This window comes from Mytilinidion resinicola (assembly GCF_010093595.1).
Source record: "Mytilinidion resinicola strain CBS 304.34 unplaced genomic scaffold BDZ99scaffold_5, whole genome shotgun sequence".
Lineage (NCBI taxonomy): Eukaryota > Fungi > Ascomycota > Dothideomycetes > Mytilinidiales > Mytilinidiaceae > Mytilinidion > Mytilinidion resinicola.
In genome coordinates this window covers 1,660,581-1,676,096 of record NW_022985441.1, presented here as the reverse complement: position 1 = coordinate 1,676,096, position 15,516 = coordinate 1,660,581, and the positions used below count along the sequence as shown (strand labels likewise).

General features: G+C 53.0%; 6 protein-coding genes across 6 annotated transcripts; 4 read left to right on the top strand and 2 right to left on the bottom strand.

Moving 5' to 3' along the window:
- Positions 1-205: 205 nt before the first annotated feature.
- BDZ99DRAFT_412105 (UBC-like protein) lies at positions 206-1,318 on the top strand. Its single transcript, XM_033716645.1, has 5 exons — positions 206-465; positions 515-594; positions 651-776; positions 827-906; positions 957-1,318. Exons 1-5 carry the CDS (start codon positions 393-395, stop codon positions 1,018-1,020), a joined length of 423 nt encoding a protein of 140 aa, XP_033580362.1. The 5' UTR covers positions 206-392; the 3' UTR covers positions 1,021-1,318.
- Positions 1,319-1,472: 154 nt separating this feature from the next.
- Positions 1,473-2,745, top strand: BDZ99DRAFT_460645 (uncharacterized protein). Its single transcript, XM_033719431.1, has 3 exons — positions 1,473-1,543; positions 1,596-1,756; positions 1,811-2,745. Exons 1-3 carry the CDS (start codon positions 1,495-1,497, stop codon positions 2,438-2,440), a joined length of 840 nt encoding a protein of 279 aa, XP_033580361.1. The 5' UTR covers positions 1,473-1,494; the 3' UTR covers positions 2,441-2,745.
- Positions 2,746-4,501: 1,756 nt separating this feature from the next.
- On the top strand, positions 4,502-6,567 carry BDZ99DRAFT_568606 (putative cytochrome P450 oxidoreductase OrdA-like protein; the record flags this gene model as incomplete). The annotated part of the gene is made up of 6 exons (XM_033727802.1): positions 4,502-4,611; positions 4,709-4,900; positions 4,967-5,118; positions 5,164-5,402; positions 5,458-5,729; positions 5,787-6,567. 6 exons carry the CDS (start codon positions 4,502-4,504, stop codon positions 6,181-6,183), a joined length of 1,362 nt encoding a protein of 453 aa, XP_033580360.1. The 3' UTR covers positions 6,184-6,567.
- A 1,890-nt stretch (positions 6,568-8,457) lies between these two features.
- BDZ99DRAFT_517658 (uncharacterized protein) lies at positions 8,458-10,030 on the bottom strand (the record flags this gene model as incomplete). The annotated part of the gene is made up of 2 exons (XM_033725199.1): positions 8,458-9,852; positions 9,947-10,030. 2 exons carry the CDS (start codon positions 10,028-10,030, stop codon positions 8,458-8,460), a joined length of 1,479 nt encoding a protein of 492 aa, XP_033580359.1.
- Positions 10,031-10,888: 858 nt separating this feature from the next.
- Positions 10,889-11,602, top strand: BDZ99DRAFT_382111 (uncharacterized protein; the record flags this gene model as incomplete). The annotated part of the gene is made up of 1 exon (XM_033715267.1): positions 10,889-11,602. A coding segment is annotated over one exon (714 nt), but the record flags the coding sequence as incomplete, so codon positions are not given.
- BDZ99DRAFT_438510 (uncharacterized protein) lies at positions 11,594-15,328 on the bottom strand. Its single transcript, XM_033717621.1, has 4 exons — positions 14,836-15,328; positions 14,419-14,770; positions 14,125-14,371; positions 11,594-14,079 (listed from the first exon to the last, which is right to left on the bottom strand). Exons 1-4 carry the CDS (start codon positions 14,982-14,984, stop codon positions 11,960-11,962), a joined length of 2,868 nt encoding a protein of 955 aa, XP_033580357.1. The 5' UTR covers positions 14,985-15,328; the 3' UTR covers positions 11,594-11,959.
- Positions 15,329-15,516: the final 188 nt, after the last annotated feature.

Sequence of the window (15,516 nt, the reverse complement as noted above, 5' to 3'; positions counted from 1 at the left end):
CGAATTTGGATATGCTCATTCACATCCGGTATAGAAAACAGGTGGCCCATGAGGGTTTACGCAATCAAGGGGTGGCCGGGCAAATAGCTTGATGTATAACAGTAGTGTTCGTGGCCTTTGTCAAACGCGTGGATTCGTTGGAGGCGGGACGAGCGCCACGCCAAGCCTCACCGCCAGCACGGCTATCTCGCTGCTGTCTGCTACATTCACCTCCGTCACAGCACCCTTTAACTCAAGACTCTGGGGAAGCCGTGTCTATTCCGCCAACGTGGCCTCACCTTCCTCCTCAACCGACTCTGTCAGCGCTATAGATCTACACTCTCTTTTCCATCTCGATACCCCTCCAATCACGAAGTGGGGCATACAAGTTATTTGTTGCACCAGTCCACAAGATGAGCGCTACGGTACCGAGGAACTTCAGGCTACTGGAGGAGCTGGAGAACGGCGAGAAGGGTTTGGGAGCAGGTGGGCGTGTCACAGAAGCTTTCACGCGACCTCATCTAATGCGACTTAGAGACGTGTTCATATGGTCTCGAGAACGGCGATGACTTGCTCATGTCGGACTGGAATGGTACGATTCTAGGCCCGCCTCACGTCAGTATCGCCCTGGTGCCTCTTTGGATACCGCTGAAGCCTAATGGGTGGAGCAGAGTGTCCATGAGAACCGCATCTACACCCTCAAGATCCACTGCGGCCCCCAATACCCCGACGTCCCTCCAGAGATTTCATTCATCTCCAAGATCAACCTCCCTTGCGTAGACCAGAGGAACGGAAAGGTATAAGCCATGATTTGATAAAGAGGAACATACGCTGAGCGTCCGTGCAGGTCGATGCTTCAAAGCTACCGTGCCTGGTGCAATGGAAGCGCGAGTTCACCATGGAGACCATTCTCAGCGAGCTTAGGAGGTGAGCATAACAATTGCGGCCCAGCAGTGAAGTTGCTCATACGTTTGCAGGTACATGGCTTTGCCCCAGCATAAGAAGCTTCCGCAGCCAGCTGAGGGCGCTACATATGATTGAGATGATAGAGGAATACCACAATACTAAGATGTGGTTGCGGTAAGGTATCAGACGGATGATGGGCTCTCAGGACATTGCGTGGTGGACAACGACTCAGAATGACTGAATGTAGCGTGCTTTGGACAATTCGGAGCCTATACGGTAGCATTGGTATGGTGTTACGGACTCTGCAGTCTTTTATGAGCTTAGGTGTTCTCTAGGAAGTGAATCGATGGCTCTCATATTACTCTGAATCGAAATGTGTTGGAAATGAGGGAAGTTCCGGCCTACTTTCCCAGTATTATGATACAAGTTCAAGTAACTATCGATACAACTAATATAGAAATCTTGCTTCCATAAGAAAGCAGTTTTTGGATGCATGCTCTTGGAACAAAAGCGATTTCAATATGTTGCTTAGTCAGCATAGACTACTTTCTCAATCCGAGCTTCATCTCCGCCTGCAAGATGGATTGCAGAAACATCACGAACCTATGAATGCCGCCCATTCTGATCCTAAAAAGGGATCCGGCGCATCGTATAGCGTGTAAGCGATCGTGATCAGCCTTCAAAAGTAGCCGCTAACGTACTACTCGCAGCAATTGCTCTCTACAGAGCTCTCCTCTCGCAATGCACCGCAGCACCAATAGCCCGTGAAATCCAATCCCCCCTCCGCAACGCTATCAGAAACCGCTTCAGAGACAACCGAGAGCTCCAGAGCCCCAGACTGCTCGAAATAGCATTCCGCGCCGGCTATGAAGTCCGTCAAACCACCCAATCATACTCATTACCACATCCCTAACCTCCACCCCAGGCAATCGACTTCCTCGACGCCGCCGTCGCGGGCGACGCAGACAGTACCAAAATTCTCGAATTCCTAGTCACCGAGCTCCCCAATAACCTCGTTCGCGAGAGGAAACCACCCGTCGTAATTCCCAAGGAGGATCGAAAACCCCACCTCTTAGACTGCCTCCCCCCAGGCGCCAAAGCACTCGAGCAGCACCCCCGCCCCACCGTCTCCGGACGCCGAGGGATACCCAAACTAGTCTCTGCGAGTGGCGTCCCGTTCCTCCGCTTCACGAAGCCACAGCCCAGGAATCTAAGCAGAATAATACGGCAGAAGATTGACGGGAAGAACAAGCGGTTCGAGACCAGGGTTATTCACTCAAATTACTGGCTGCCGCTGGCGCAACAAGAGGATGCGTGGGATGGGTTGCTGATGAGGTGGGTGAAGCCGGAGGAGAGGGAGCCGAGGTGGGCGGAGGAACATCGCATTGCGTTGAAAGATATTTTGAGGAAGTCGGAGGAGAAGAAAGACGAAACTATACGGCTAGCGAAATTGATGCAGAATATCGTGGAGAGGGAGACAGAGTTGGCGAGGATGGAGGAGCTGGAGCGGGTGGAAGTGAGGGAGCGGAAGGGTGCTGCGTCGAAGAGGGAGTAGGTTTTCCTAGTGTACTTACTGTATGAGAGACCTTCGCAGTCCAATGTACAAAATTCTCGAGGTTGGTTCTGCCAGCTACATGCCCATGCACTCCGCATGAGTGTGCGTGTGTAGGCCACTACATGGGGTGCTTCAACGCATTTTCAAAATCTAAACGATATAGAAGCCCTCTGCCTTGGGCTATGTGGAAACTTTTAAAGCGCTTCAAGCAGTGGTAGACAGATGCACCTGTGTGACATCGTGCTTGAAGAAGGTCAACAGAAGATGGCAGCACACGAATCCGTGATTCTGATTTTGGACTTCCTATTCTTGAAGTGTTTATACACTGTTCTGTGCTCGTGTACGCTTGTTTAGCACCACTTGAGGTCCTCCAGTATGCTACTGTTACGTACAAACTGCCAGCTCTGGTAAGCTTAATAGCTCTGTGGCCACCTCAGATGGTGTTGAACTGCTACTCTGTTGAGCGGAGTCTGAGTGCGCCACCTTTTCAAGCCCAGTGTGATGCCAGGATACAAAAGACTAGAAGTCTTTTCGGTGCACATTTGGTCTACATTCTGCCAAAAAAAAAAAAAGAGAAAGAAGCGGAAGGATGACAAAACTTGATTCTCCCATACCCATACGTCCCATCCCCGGGCAGACTCCGGGGCGTACAGTCCCCCAGTACAGTGACCACGTACAGTCTCGCCACAAGAGTGCTTATTCTAGTGATGGAGTAGGAGAGGCTAAGAGAAAGTCTATAGCTCTTAGGAATCTAACAATACTTTTAAAGAGCTAGGAAAGTAGGAAGTCCTGTAGATGTTGCTAGTGAGGACTACCCCTGTCGTTGTACCTCCTCCGGCGGCCCCTCTCTGACACTTCGTTTCCAGATCTCTACTAGAAGGACTTTGCGGGTTGTAGATGTATTTATGGGTGTAAACAGTTTGTGTAGGGAGACTGGACTGGTCTTTCTAAACGGTGGGCGTGATTTAAACTACGCTATGTGTGATGAGATAAACGCCTACTGTACCCCCCCATCTTGTCCCGTCCTCGCTTCAACCACGCCCCCCTAATCCTCTGCTATCTATTTCTGTAGTCTATCGCCTTGGAGCTATCATCAATGAATCACCTAGAACCCTGCATACCACGTATACCTCAAGAGTACGGCAAATCTTAATCGGACCCTCACTCGCATCAAGGATCGGATTGCGTGAGATCTCTCCTAGCGAGGACGATTCGGCATTGAGTCTGGGTTCTACGTGGTATGTCTAGTGCACGTGAAGCATGCAGCTTATCCATCCCAAAACGGTTCTATGGGACGAGTCTATGACAAAGCTCAAGTGTCTTCATAGATAGGGTTTGTGTAAAATATAGACACGAGAAGCCAAAGTTGTCCTGAAATGTCTTCATCATTTAATCACTCGAAGGTCTAAGCTGTAGTTGGTACCTTGAACTCTAATGAAAAGAGACAGCCATCAGCGGTGACTTGAATTTTCAAAGCCTGAGGCTACAACACCATCCTAGACGTCTGATCGACCAAATCCCAGGTTGAAGTCAGCACTAACTGATGCAGTTTCTTGTCCTACGTATTAATATCGACTCCAGTCAACATAATAGTAAAGGCAGCCCGGCCACATTTGCGTCTTCTTCCGAGGCTAGTTCCTGTAGACATCTTAGTTTCGTGATCCTCTTCACGACTTTTCAATCGTTGTCGCGGCTTCAAATTCCGATCACATCTTCTGAAATTCATTTTCATCCAAGGGCACTCGAATGTCATGGCTCTGTTCATCTTTAGCCTGATAGTTGGTGGCTTTTTCGTACTGCTAGCTGTCAGAGTTTTAAATCGGTCAAAAAACGCGAGCAGGCCTCCACTGCCGCCTGGTCCCAAAGGTACTCCTCTTGTCGGCAACTTGAATGATCTGCCTGAGCCCGGCGTACTCGAAGCCCACCATTGGCTCAAGCACAAAGATTTATACGGTTCGTGACGCTTGCTCATGGCTTTTCCAAGATCCCTTTGGCGATGCACCTGGTACTAATACTGGTTATGCTTACCTTTTAACAGGCCCGATTAGCTCTGTGACTGTCATGGGTCAAACTTTGGTCATCCTGAACGCCCCTCGGTTGGCCTTTGAGCTCATGGAGAAACGGTCGGCGATCTATTCGTCGCGACCTAGGCAGGTCTTTGCTGGAGAGATGTACGTCAGAGTTGCCCGGCTCTTGAGCTCCATTTGGATTGCCAGGCCAACAGAAAATGTTGATAATGCTGATGTGGTCGCCTTTGCTCCTACCTAGGGTAGGTTGGGAGAAATCACTCGGGCTATCTCCCAACAATCATCGCTTCCGAACCTACCGCAAGAACATGTCCCGGATCATCGGCTCCAAGGGATTAGCCTCCCAGTTCAATGCATTGCAAGAGGCGGAAGTCGGTCACTTTCTGCTGCATGTCCTTGCCAAGCCTAGGGACTTGCTTGAGCACATCAGAAAGTGAAGCCTCCTTCCTTGCCTATGCATAGTTCTTGCTAGTCCGCTACTGACATCTGCCGAAACTAGAGAAGCGGGTACCGTGATCTTGAAAATTGCCTACGGCTACATAGCGGAGTCCCACAAGAAAGATCCTCTCATCGAGATGGCTGGTGATGTTATGGACAAGTTCGGCCGGGCTGGCGTTCCAGGTGCTTTCAAGGTCGATATAATGCCGTTCTGTAAGTTTGAATGACTGCTACGTAACTTGAGCTTATAAATCGTAGTGAAGCAACTCCCAGATTGGTTTCCTGGCACTGGGTTCAAGCAGACTGCCCGCGAATGGGGTGCTGCTTTGACTGATGTGACGGAGAAGCCTTACGCCTTTGTCAGGCATCAAATGGCTCAAGGACAAAAGAACGGGTCCTTTCTATTGCAGTTGCTGGAACAAGGAGATTCGGATGAGGAAGAAAAGTTTATTAACAAGTGGTCAGCTATGTCTTTGTATACGGCGGGCGCGGATACGGTGAGTTATACGAAATATTGCTTCTTCTGCTTCATATCCGATCTAACTACATCAGACGGTGTCGTCGATCTCGTGCTTCTTCCTAGCCATGACTGTATTTCCGGAGGTGCAGAAGAAGGCGCAAGAGGAGATTGATCGAGTCATAGGATCGGACAGGCTTCCTACCTGTGCGGACCGTGAGAAACTGCCTTACATCGATGCCACCGTGAAAGAAGTTCTTCGTTGGCATCCGGTCGCACCAATGGGCCTTCCCCATACGAGCACGAAAGACGACGTGTGCGAGGGTTATTTCATTCCCAAAGGCTCCATGTTATTCGCCAATGTTTGGTGAGTACTTGATGCTTCAAACCCGCTGAAGGCGAATCTGAATTCGAATTGAACTAGGCACTTTACCCATGATCCCGAAGTCTATTTCGATTCTATGGCTTTCAATCCTGAAAGGTTCCTCACCTCGAACGGCCATGCGCCGGAACCCGACCCGCGCGATTTTGTGTTCGGTTTCGGACGACGAATCTGCCCCGGAAGAAACCTGGCTGAAAATGCGTTATTTCTCAACATTGCACAAACACTAGCCGTTTTCAACATCGGCAAGAGTGTCGAGAACGGCAAAGAAGTTGAGCCTGCCATCAAATTCGAGCCAGGTGTGGTCAGTCACCCAGCGCCTTTTGAAAACTCGATCAAGCCGCGCTCCTCTCGCCACGAGCAACTGATTCGGTCCATTGAGCAAGTCTATCCATGGCAGAAAAGCGATAGTGAAGTACTAGCGAACATAAGCTCTTGAGGGCTCCGTGCGGTATGAATTTGATTTCTTCTGTTTGAAAACAAGGTATCCCAATGAGTGTCCTGTGAAAAGTAGGTCTGGCCGATCAGCGCTGATGCTTTTGACCCTATATGAACCTTCTCTTAACATTTAGTGAAACATGCGGGAGCGGTAGGAAACGAAAAAGGCAAATAGCAAAAACATCTCAGCTGCCCCCGGAATCGGGCTAGGGCAGCACTAGTTGAACTCTGTAAGAGCAGCTGAGAGGTTTTTTCCCTGTTTTTTTTGGTTTTGCCTAATCATGGGGTTGTTGGTGGCGTACGAGAACAACACAGGTAGACCACACCCAAGATTAGATGTTTAGGAAAATAAGTGGGCTTATATACCCTTAGTGGTGTCGAGGTTTACATGTGAGCTAGCTAGTCCAGCAAGTTGTCCCGTGCGAATTATTCACTCTGAGTATACTTGCGATTACTAGAGATATCCATGACTAATCTTCGATTTACCTTTACTTCACACTCTACCTTCACTAGCAGCACGTGCTACTTACAGGACCTCTTCTACTTCACTTACACAGACACAAGAAGGAACGAAGAAGAACACGTGCCTTCCCGTGACACGGCCAGGAAAGGAATATATGGGCTTTTCCTCCAAGTTGGCGTTGAGAACAACAGGACGGGATCGAGTTGCCCATGTGGAGGTGGAAGTTCAGATTCACTCTAAATGCGCACTCATGTTCGCGGAGCCGGAAAAGGGAAGTCACTTTTTCGTTAATACTATACATTGGTGACTTGAAGTAAAGAATGATATCGTTACTAGGGGACTTTATGCGTCATCAGCGTTTCATCTCGCTTAGCTTCTTCGTCAGAGAAAAAGGATGAGTTACATTGAACTGTTTCGGACACCCTTCACATGTGCTCAAAAACCGTCAGATTTTTGCACACCCAGCCCCCAACCACATGACGGGTGGAAAATGGAAATTTTAGCTTTTTGATCCACACCCGCCACACCCATGGTCTTCGTTTAAATTGTTATTTTTGATCTCCACAAGCTCGAAGACTCTCCATGATAAAAAGAAAGACTGCGCAAGAAGCCCGCGGTTTTATACCCCAGGAGAAGGAGAGATTCGATAGAGCACGTAAGCATGCACGTGCTATTCATGAGACCTTCCATACTTCTTGTCATCCAGCTGCAAGAGGTAACGAGGAGAAGACACATGCCCCTCCCGTGACATGACTTAGTCACCGGAAGAGAAGGTATAAAAACTTCTCCTAAGCTTCGGAGAGACGAACGAAAATAAGTGGAGAGGTGGTTTCGACAACGGTTCATTCCGAAGTCACATGGATTTGGTTGAGGTGTGCAAATCTGGTCGATGAGGTATCGCATGTTGCTGCAGGAGGTGCGAGATCAAACCAAGAGCAGAGTCATCCGATGTCGGTGGGGGGAGAAGGTGGTCGTGGAAGTGGTGTTTTGGAATGTTTTAATCATGTTCTCTAGCACCTCTACTCGCTACTAAAAAACACCAACAAAAAATCCTACTACTCATTAGCTCCAGTGAAGCACGAAGCCTATAGTTCGCATACCGCGCAACTGACCTGTACCCCTTGCTCTCCTCGATGAGCACTATCATTTGTATTCTTCGCAGCGCCGCCGAAGACCTCCGAGCCCCATTGCATTTCCTGGTTTGATCCCACGCACGCCACAACCACATGGTCTAGCTATGGTACGTGTTTTGATCCACACCCAATCTGACCCAAACCACATAAAGACTCGCGAAATACAATGTTGATCTACCCACAATCCCGACCGCATTGGTGAGGTGATTCCAAGTTTTTGACCCCTACCCCAACCTCTACCACATAAGAAGAGTTGTTAGTTGTTTTTTCGTCCCGCCCGAGCTCCCTTGAAGAAGAGAGGACCGATCGGCGAGCTGACGGGATTTTATACACAGGAGAAATGGGGACACGTAAGAGGGAAGTGAGGACGGGCTTGTCATATGACAGCACTCACCAGTGACATAACCAAGAAGTGACGGAAGCATATTGCAAAACACGTACGACAGATTGAGACAGAGACATGACAACTTCGCGAGGCACCAGAGAGTGAAGAAGGATCCAATCCTTACAGTCTGATCTTCATATTTGATATTTAGAACTCTTCGGCAAGCGTCTAAACGTTACCCGTTGAATCGCTATCACCTCAACGCCATCATACTGCACACCTCACAACTCAGCAAGCCCACAAACCCAACAACACCGTAAGAATCTTCATCCGCCTACGCATCTCTCTCTCCTACTAATCATAAGCCCCCAGATCTAGCGGCACACTACTCCCCCTACCGGCCCTATACCTCTTACTTCCCCCCGTAAATGGCCTTGGAATCGGCAACTGGCTGTCATCCTGGAACTTCCATCGCAGATCATGAATCGGGACCACCCGCCCTCCCCCTCTACCTCCGTGTCCTGGACTCGTATGTCCAGAACTACGGCCTGAGTGCCCTCCGCCTCCTCCGTTTGACAGGGTATAAGAACTAGGATCTAGCATAGAGCGTACGGGCGCTTGTGACATGGGTGGTCGTGAGGGCGCAGACGATGGAGGCGGTGGTGCAGACGAGGGAGGCGGAGGTGCAGACGATGGAGGCGGCGGTACAAATGAGGAGGCTCGTGATGATGCGGCGGAGGGTGGAGGTGGTGGTGCTGAGGGTGGAGCGGGAGCTTTGGAGGGTGGAGGTGGTGATGGAGCGGTGTAGCGATACGGGTCGTATTCGTCGTCAGATCTCGAAACTGGAGGAGAGGCGGGAGGTGGTGGAGGAGGGGCAGCTGGAGAGGCTCGGCCGAAAGCGTTCCGGGCTGCTTGTTCTGCTAGTGAAGGGGCGTGGCCGTTTGTTGGAGCGGACGCTGGTGGTGGTGGTGCACTGGGTGGCGGTGGGGGAGGTGTAAATCGAGCTGGAGGTGCTTTTGGCGCCGAACTTAGTGGTAGAGGAGGTGGAGCTGGAGGCAAGGAAGGCGGTAGGGATGAAGGAGGTGGAGGAGGTCGTGCTGCGGGCGCTGAAGGCGGCGGTGGAGCGAAGCCTGACGGTTTCCGTGATGTTGGCGGAGGGATAGGGGGTTTCTTCCCAATTGGCGGCGGTGGTTTCGGCTTCCCTCCTGCAAATTCCGGCGCTGAAGCTGTTGACATCACCGACGTCGGTCTTAGATTGTTCTTCAGCGCTGATACAGCTGGATTGAAAGGTCGTGGGGCGCCGCCTGGAGGTCGAGGCGGAGCAGCTCCTGGCGGCTTTGGTGCAAAACCCGTCGGCGGTCGCGGAACAGAGCTTCGTGACGATTCTGGGTCCGACATATATGGCGATTGGCTCTCTGCTCCTGTCTTCACGCCTCCTGACTTGCGAAGCTTTGGCATTCCTCCTGCAAACAGTCCCCCTAGTTGCGGTGCAGCACTCATCGCCGAGTCACTCGATCCGTCCCTCCCAGTGTCACTATTACTCCTCGCTCGGTTCCCAGGCACAGGTGGCGCCAGGCCTCCTGGAGGTGCTGGAGCGGCTCTCCCCATTCCAGGAACTGGTGGTGCTGCTCCCATAGGAGGCGCGGCGGGACCGTCTGACACTTTCCCGACGATTGGCGCGGAGCGGTCGTTGACAACAGTCACTTTCTTTAGTCTTGCGCCTTTGGTAATGTCTCCTAAAAGTGCACCCTGAGCTTGGTGTTAGCCTAATGCAATCACAAGACTATTAATAGAGCAGCTTGAACTCCAGAAGCTCTTGAGACTTGGATAGCTTGTCACGTACTCTTCCAGCTCCAGCCTTTGGCCTGCCCTTAGGAGGCCCGCCTGGCGGAGGAGGCGGCGGTGGAGGAGGTGGTGGAGCAGACATGGTGAAAGTAGGACGATATTCGCTGGGTGAGCTTCGAGAGAGGTGGTCGTATGTCTGGTTCAATGGGCTGCGGGGAGGCTTATGTGTGTGACATTCGTGGAAGGCTGCTCGTAGCTGCACGGGCACGGTGGATGGGTTCGTGGGCGTGTGTCGGCGGTGAGTAGAAGTGGGCGTATATGTACAGGCTGGCTGTTGGGCAGCAGAAGGACGGACAGACACCAGTGATGCGCGATTCGAGTGACGGCGGCTGACTCAGCTTCGAGGGTCTTGGCAATATCAACTTCACGAGCTGGTGTTGCGGAGAGCTCTACCATGTTAAATCGAAGTTTTTCCACAGGAGCAATGGACCGGCCAGCCCTCTTATTACGTCGCAGGCCGCAGTCGCTCTGCCAACTGTGCGAGCACATACTGCGGCAGCCTGGCCAGCCGCGCCGCTTCCTGTCGTCGTCAGCTCTCTTGCGCCCAGCTGCCCGTCCTCAACCTCGATCAGCAGTTCCAAAAACATTAGCGCGGCAGTCGACCTCAGCCGCCTCGAAACTACTCAATTCGCTGTCACCAGCGCCTCTCCCGCCAAAGAATGGTTCCCAGGCTTCCTCCGAGATACGAGAAGCCGAGAAACTGGTCAACGCAATACTCAATTCTACCACTATCCCATCCGAAGAAGAGACCCTAGCAGCCCTCAAAGCCTGCGAATCCGCCGCCCACCTGCTCGTCGAGCCCCAACCCTCGACCCCAAATGCTCCTAAATCAACTTCCACCCCCGCCTCGGCCATTCTCACTCTCAACCCGGCCCCGGCCCCCTCCAACGCCGCCCAAATCGACCGCCTCTCCAACCTCGCCTACACACTCCTTACGCACCCACCCGTCTTCGTCACCCCCGCCATACTAGAAGCCTACACAACCACCCAATCCCTCCTCGTGCGCCCCTCCACGCTCCCCGAAGCCTTCACCCTCTACGCCTCCAAACCCGTCCCCAAACCCTCCACCTCCCCCGTCACCTACAAGCCCCAATCCCCCTCCGCCGCCAGCGCCGCCATCCCCACACCCGTCGCCGACGTCGCTCTAAACGCCGCCATCGCCTCCAAATCCCTGCCCCTCGCGCTCGACGTCATCGAAACCACCTACCGCGCCCCGGCCTTCCGCCGCGCCAAGTTCCTGCGCCGCGCGCTGCCCCCCCTCACCGGCGCCGCCCTCGCGCCGCTCGCCGTCTACACGCTCGCCGGCCAGCTGGCGCAGTACCAGAGCACCATGGACCCGGGCACCGCGACGGCGATGGCCTTTGCGGGGATGCTGACGTATGTGGCCGCGACGGCGACGATTGGGGTGGTCGCGGTCACGACGGCGAATGACCAGATGGATCGCGTGACGTGGGCGATGGGAATGCCGCTGCGGGAGCGGTGGTTGCGGGAGGAGGAGAGGGGGGCGGTGGATCGGGTGGCGGGCGCGTGGGGGTTTAAGGAGCCGTGGAGGAGGGGGGAGGAGGAAGGTGAGGAATGGGAGGGGTTGAGGGAGTGGGTGGGAGTGAGGGGGATGGTGTTGGATAAGGTGGCGCTGATGGAGGGGATGGAGTAGGGAGGGGGATTGTGGGGAGCATACTCAGGTTTGATGTCGAGAGCGGAATGATGGTCTGATGCAGAAAAAAGCATCTGAAGGTGAAGAAGCGTGCTGTCAAGCGGTCTCTCAAAGAGTCTGTATATATCCTTGTACTGTACGAATAAATATGTAACAATGCAAGCGTCCGCTGTCAATCACGAAGCGATTGATCATACATACAGTGAGTGCCTCAACAAAGCTCTGCGTACACTCGCTTCTTAGAAACCCGCAACTAAATTTCCAAAGCATTATGGGCTCGATTCCAAGAATAGATGTTGGTATATCAAACTTAAAGCAGACGAAAACACTTAATCTCAAGCAGCCAAATCCCATCCCTCACGCCCCAATCGCATTCTCCGGCCAACCTACAAGCATCCACCCCCCCTGACACACACAATGCTTCGCAATATTCACAATCCACGTCGGCGCCCTATCCACACTGTCTCTCCCATGATTCGGCGTCACATCCTCCATAATCGCCCCACACCTCGTGCACCTCCGCCACCTCTGCTCCTCCGCCACCGCTCCCCCATCCATCCCCTGGTCCCCCTTGGCCTGCAGCTGCAGCCCCTTCGGCCTCAGAACAACCTTCTGGCATACATCCACCACATGCTCGCTCTGCCACTGTCTAGTCCGATTACTCGGATCCAGCCCCACCCAGCGGATATCATGGAATACAACCCTCGCCGGATCGATGCGATCAAGCAACATGCCCGCGTCGAACAGCGCGCCCCCGACCAACCGCCGCGCGGCAGGCATCAGCACCTCCGGCACCACGCCCATCATGAGCTCCTTCTCCGTCGCGCCGCGCTGTGCGTCCGAGAATCCCGCGCGCTTGTAGCACGCCGCGACCTGCGCGTTAGCCTCGCTGACGAGGGCCTCGAAGCGGCGCCAGTCGAAGGGGCACTCGGTGAAGGCGACCTGGAGGGGTGCGTAAGCGGCGCGCATCTCGGGGGTTGGCGCGTTCATGGCGAGGGCGAGGGCGAAGCGGGAGATCCAGGCGAGGGGCTGTTGCCAGTTCTTCATCATGACCCGTGAGAAGGAGGATAGGAGAAGGAGGAGGGCGGGCGCGGCTTGGGCGGTGAGGCGGGATTGTAAGAGCGCGCGGTCGTAGTTGCCCTTGTTGTAGCCCGGGAGCCGGCGGAGGGTTTTGCCCAGCGTCATGAGCTCGTCGATGATCCAAACCATCATGTTCATCATCCAGCGGCACAGGCCGAGAAAGGAGGCGGCGATGTCGGGGCGGGGCGGGGTTTTGTCGATGGTGCCGTGCATGCGCATCATCATAGTCATGATCTGGGTTGTGTAGCGGATGTTCAGGACCGCCCAGGCGAGTTTACTGGGGAGGTTGCGCTGGATGCCGGTGGGGCTATTAGACGAGCCGAAGTAAGCTTGCGCGCTGAGGCATTTGACGAACTGTGTGCTACGGTTCATCAGGCTCATGGCGTTGTTAGCTTCGTCCTGGTTGCAGTCGAGGTTTACGGAGAGGGCGCGGAAAGATTGGGCTACGAAAGCGCGACTGGTGGTGTCCGTGATGTCGGGATCAATGAGTGCGAAGATGTCGTCGGATGTGAAGTATTGATTTGCGGCTGCTGTGTGTTGGAGAACGAGGGCGGCGATGGCGGCGTGGTTCTTGGGGTCGTCTTCGATCGATTTAAGGGGACCGAAAGTGTATTCCATAGATTTGAGTTTATATTCTCCGTCGCTTTGCATTGCTACAGCCATGCAGTGGTTGGCTGATAAGGCTATGTGAAGTGTTGGGTCGAGATTTGAGAATGCAAATCCAGCTTGAGATAGGGAGGTGACTCTGTTGGTGCTATAGTCTGGTATGATAACATTCAAGGTTGACCGTTGCCGGAACTCGATGGTACCATCGCTTTGGCAGAAGGCGAGGGTTGTGTTGAAAAAGATTGGGAATGAAGAGAGGATTAGGGAGCCTGTCATGAAGTCGGGCAATCTCTTCAAGCGAAAGGTTGGCCGGGCCGGGACCCCACCTACTGTCTTCCGTTTTGATGAGACTTGGTCGACAGCGGGGTGGAGATGATGACTTTGTGGTTGATGAAGCTCCCATCGGGCAACAATGCTGAAGGAGCTCTGTGGTGGCTGTGTCTGGTCGAGGGAAGCAATGGGACTGGGACAATGGGAGAAGATGGCTAGAACAGTCGGGAGGCCGGCAGAACCTGGTTCAGGAGTGGTCGGGAGAAAGCTAAGATGGGTAAGCTGGCCTGGTATTTGGATCTGCTGTGCAGGTCCGGTTGTCATATCGCCGTCAATTCCAGTTGAGCTTTCCGGGTAACATCGATCTTCTACCATCAGGCTCGTGACTTTCAGTGTTGGGTTGAGGGCTAGCTTTGAAATCTGCTGTGGGTTTAGGCCTGGTGGCACGTTCCAGCTGATCCGGACGCGATATGTATGAAGATGGCCGATGACGTTGTGAGCAACAAGTAGTAACGTGTTGTCTGTGGAGTTAGCATAGAGCAGAACATTTGACGAGGAGAGCTCACTATTGTCAGGTGCAAAGGCAGCATGTGTGAACGGCTGTCGTGCAGAATCTATGTGTTCCAATTCGGTCGAGGCTTCGTGCCAGCTACTGTCTGGCTGTTGAAATCGAAGCTTAAGAGAGCCGTTCCTCCCAACGGTCAGGAAGCCTGCCTTGCTCTCCGCTGGGTGATGGGCGTGATTGAAGGTAGCGCTGGATATTTGGAAACTCCAATCTTCTCCATTGCGTTCGGCCGACCATGGAATATGGGCCTGCGATCTGTTAAGCTTGTTCCCTCATTTTGCTTCTGGGGATCTACCTTCTGCTGATGAGGAATGAGCGAAAGCCAGTGCATGCCGACTATCGCTCCCATTTCATCTTCGTGATTGGCAAAATGAGTCTTTGAGGGATTCATGCGGGCGAGTGCATAGATTGTCGTGTAGATGGATACCCGTCCGGCAGCATCTATAACGACCAGATCGGTTCCGAGATGGCCCCAGGCGACATGAATGTAGGGGAATTCATCAGACGCTGCTGGTATGGCTAGGGCGATTTTCTCGCCGAGCTGCCATGTGCCGTCTGAGGGACTCCTATGGAAAGCGCTGAGGTCGATGCCACGGCCGCCGGCAGTGATTGCAGCAACGCATCCGGTTTTTGACCATGCGATCTTTCTGCGATGAGGTAAGTAAGCAAATTTTTAAGTTCGATGTATAGACACTAATCAGAGACGACATACTGGCAACATCCAATTTCTTGCAACTCGTCGATTCTTTGGTCGAGTCCTTTGATGGGAGGCACTAAGGCAGGGATATGAACGGCCTCGGAGTCTCCAAAGAGATCGTCCATGACATATTGCTGGTCATGGTCATCCATCATCAAGGGCATCCTGGAGGGCTTGGAGATGGTAGATAGAGGATGAGGAAGTATGAGCAGAATTTAGAGTAAAGACAGAGGAGATTGACCAGGCCAGCTGTGGGTATTGAGGAGGAATTCGAAATGTGAAACACAGTGCAGGATCATCAGAATAGAAAGTAGGTCAGATTTTGGGGAATGGAATGTCAGAGACTACCTAGGATATCAGCGAAGACTTCAATAGATGTGGGCATGGTGCGAGCGGGGCGAACAATAGGAACAATAGCAACTGGAACCTGGGAAGTCTGAACAGGATCCTTGGATGCTGGGTGTGGCTATTTTGAGGCTGAGACGGCCTCGCTACTTTGAGTGCCAAGAGATTCCGCCCCACCCTTCCCGCCCCACACCGCTGGGGAGCAGCTCGCGCCCTTTTCGTGCCCCATTCGCGATGCACCCAGCCACTGTGTGTGTTGAGGTAGACGACGCATGAGCAGCCCTCATGCCGTTCGCCATGGCTTTACGCGTCTCCATCTTAATATCAAAGCAAACACTCGAGCATTCGCGG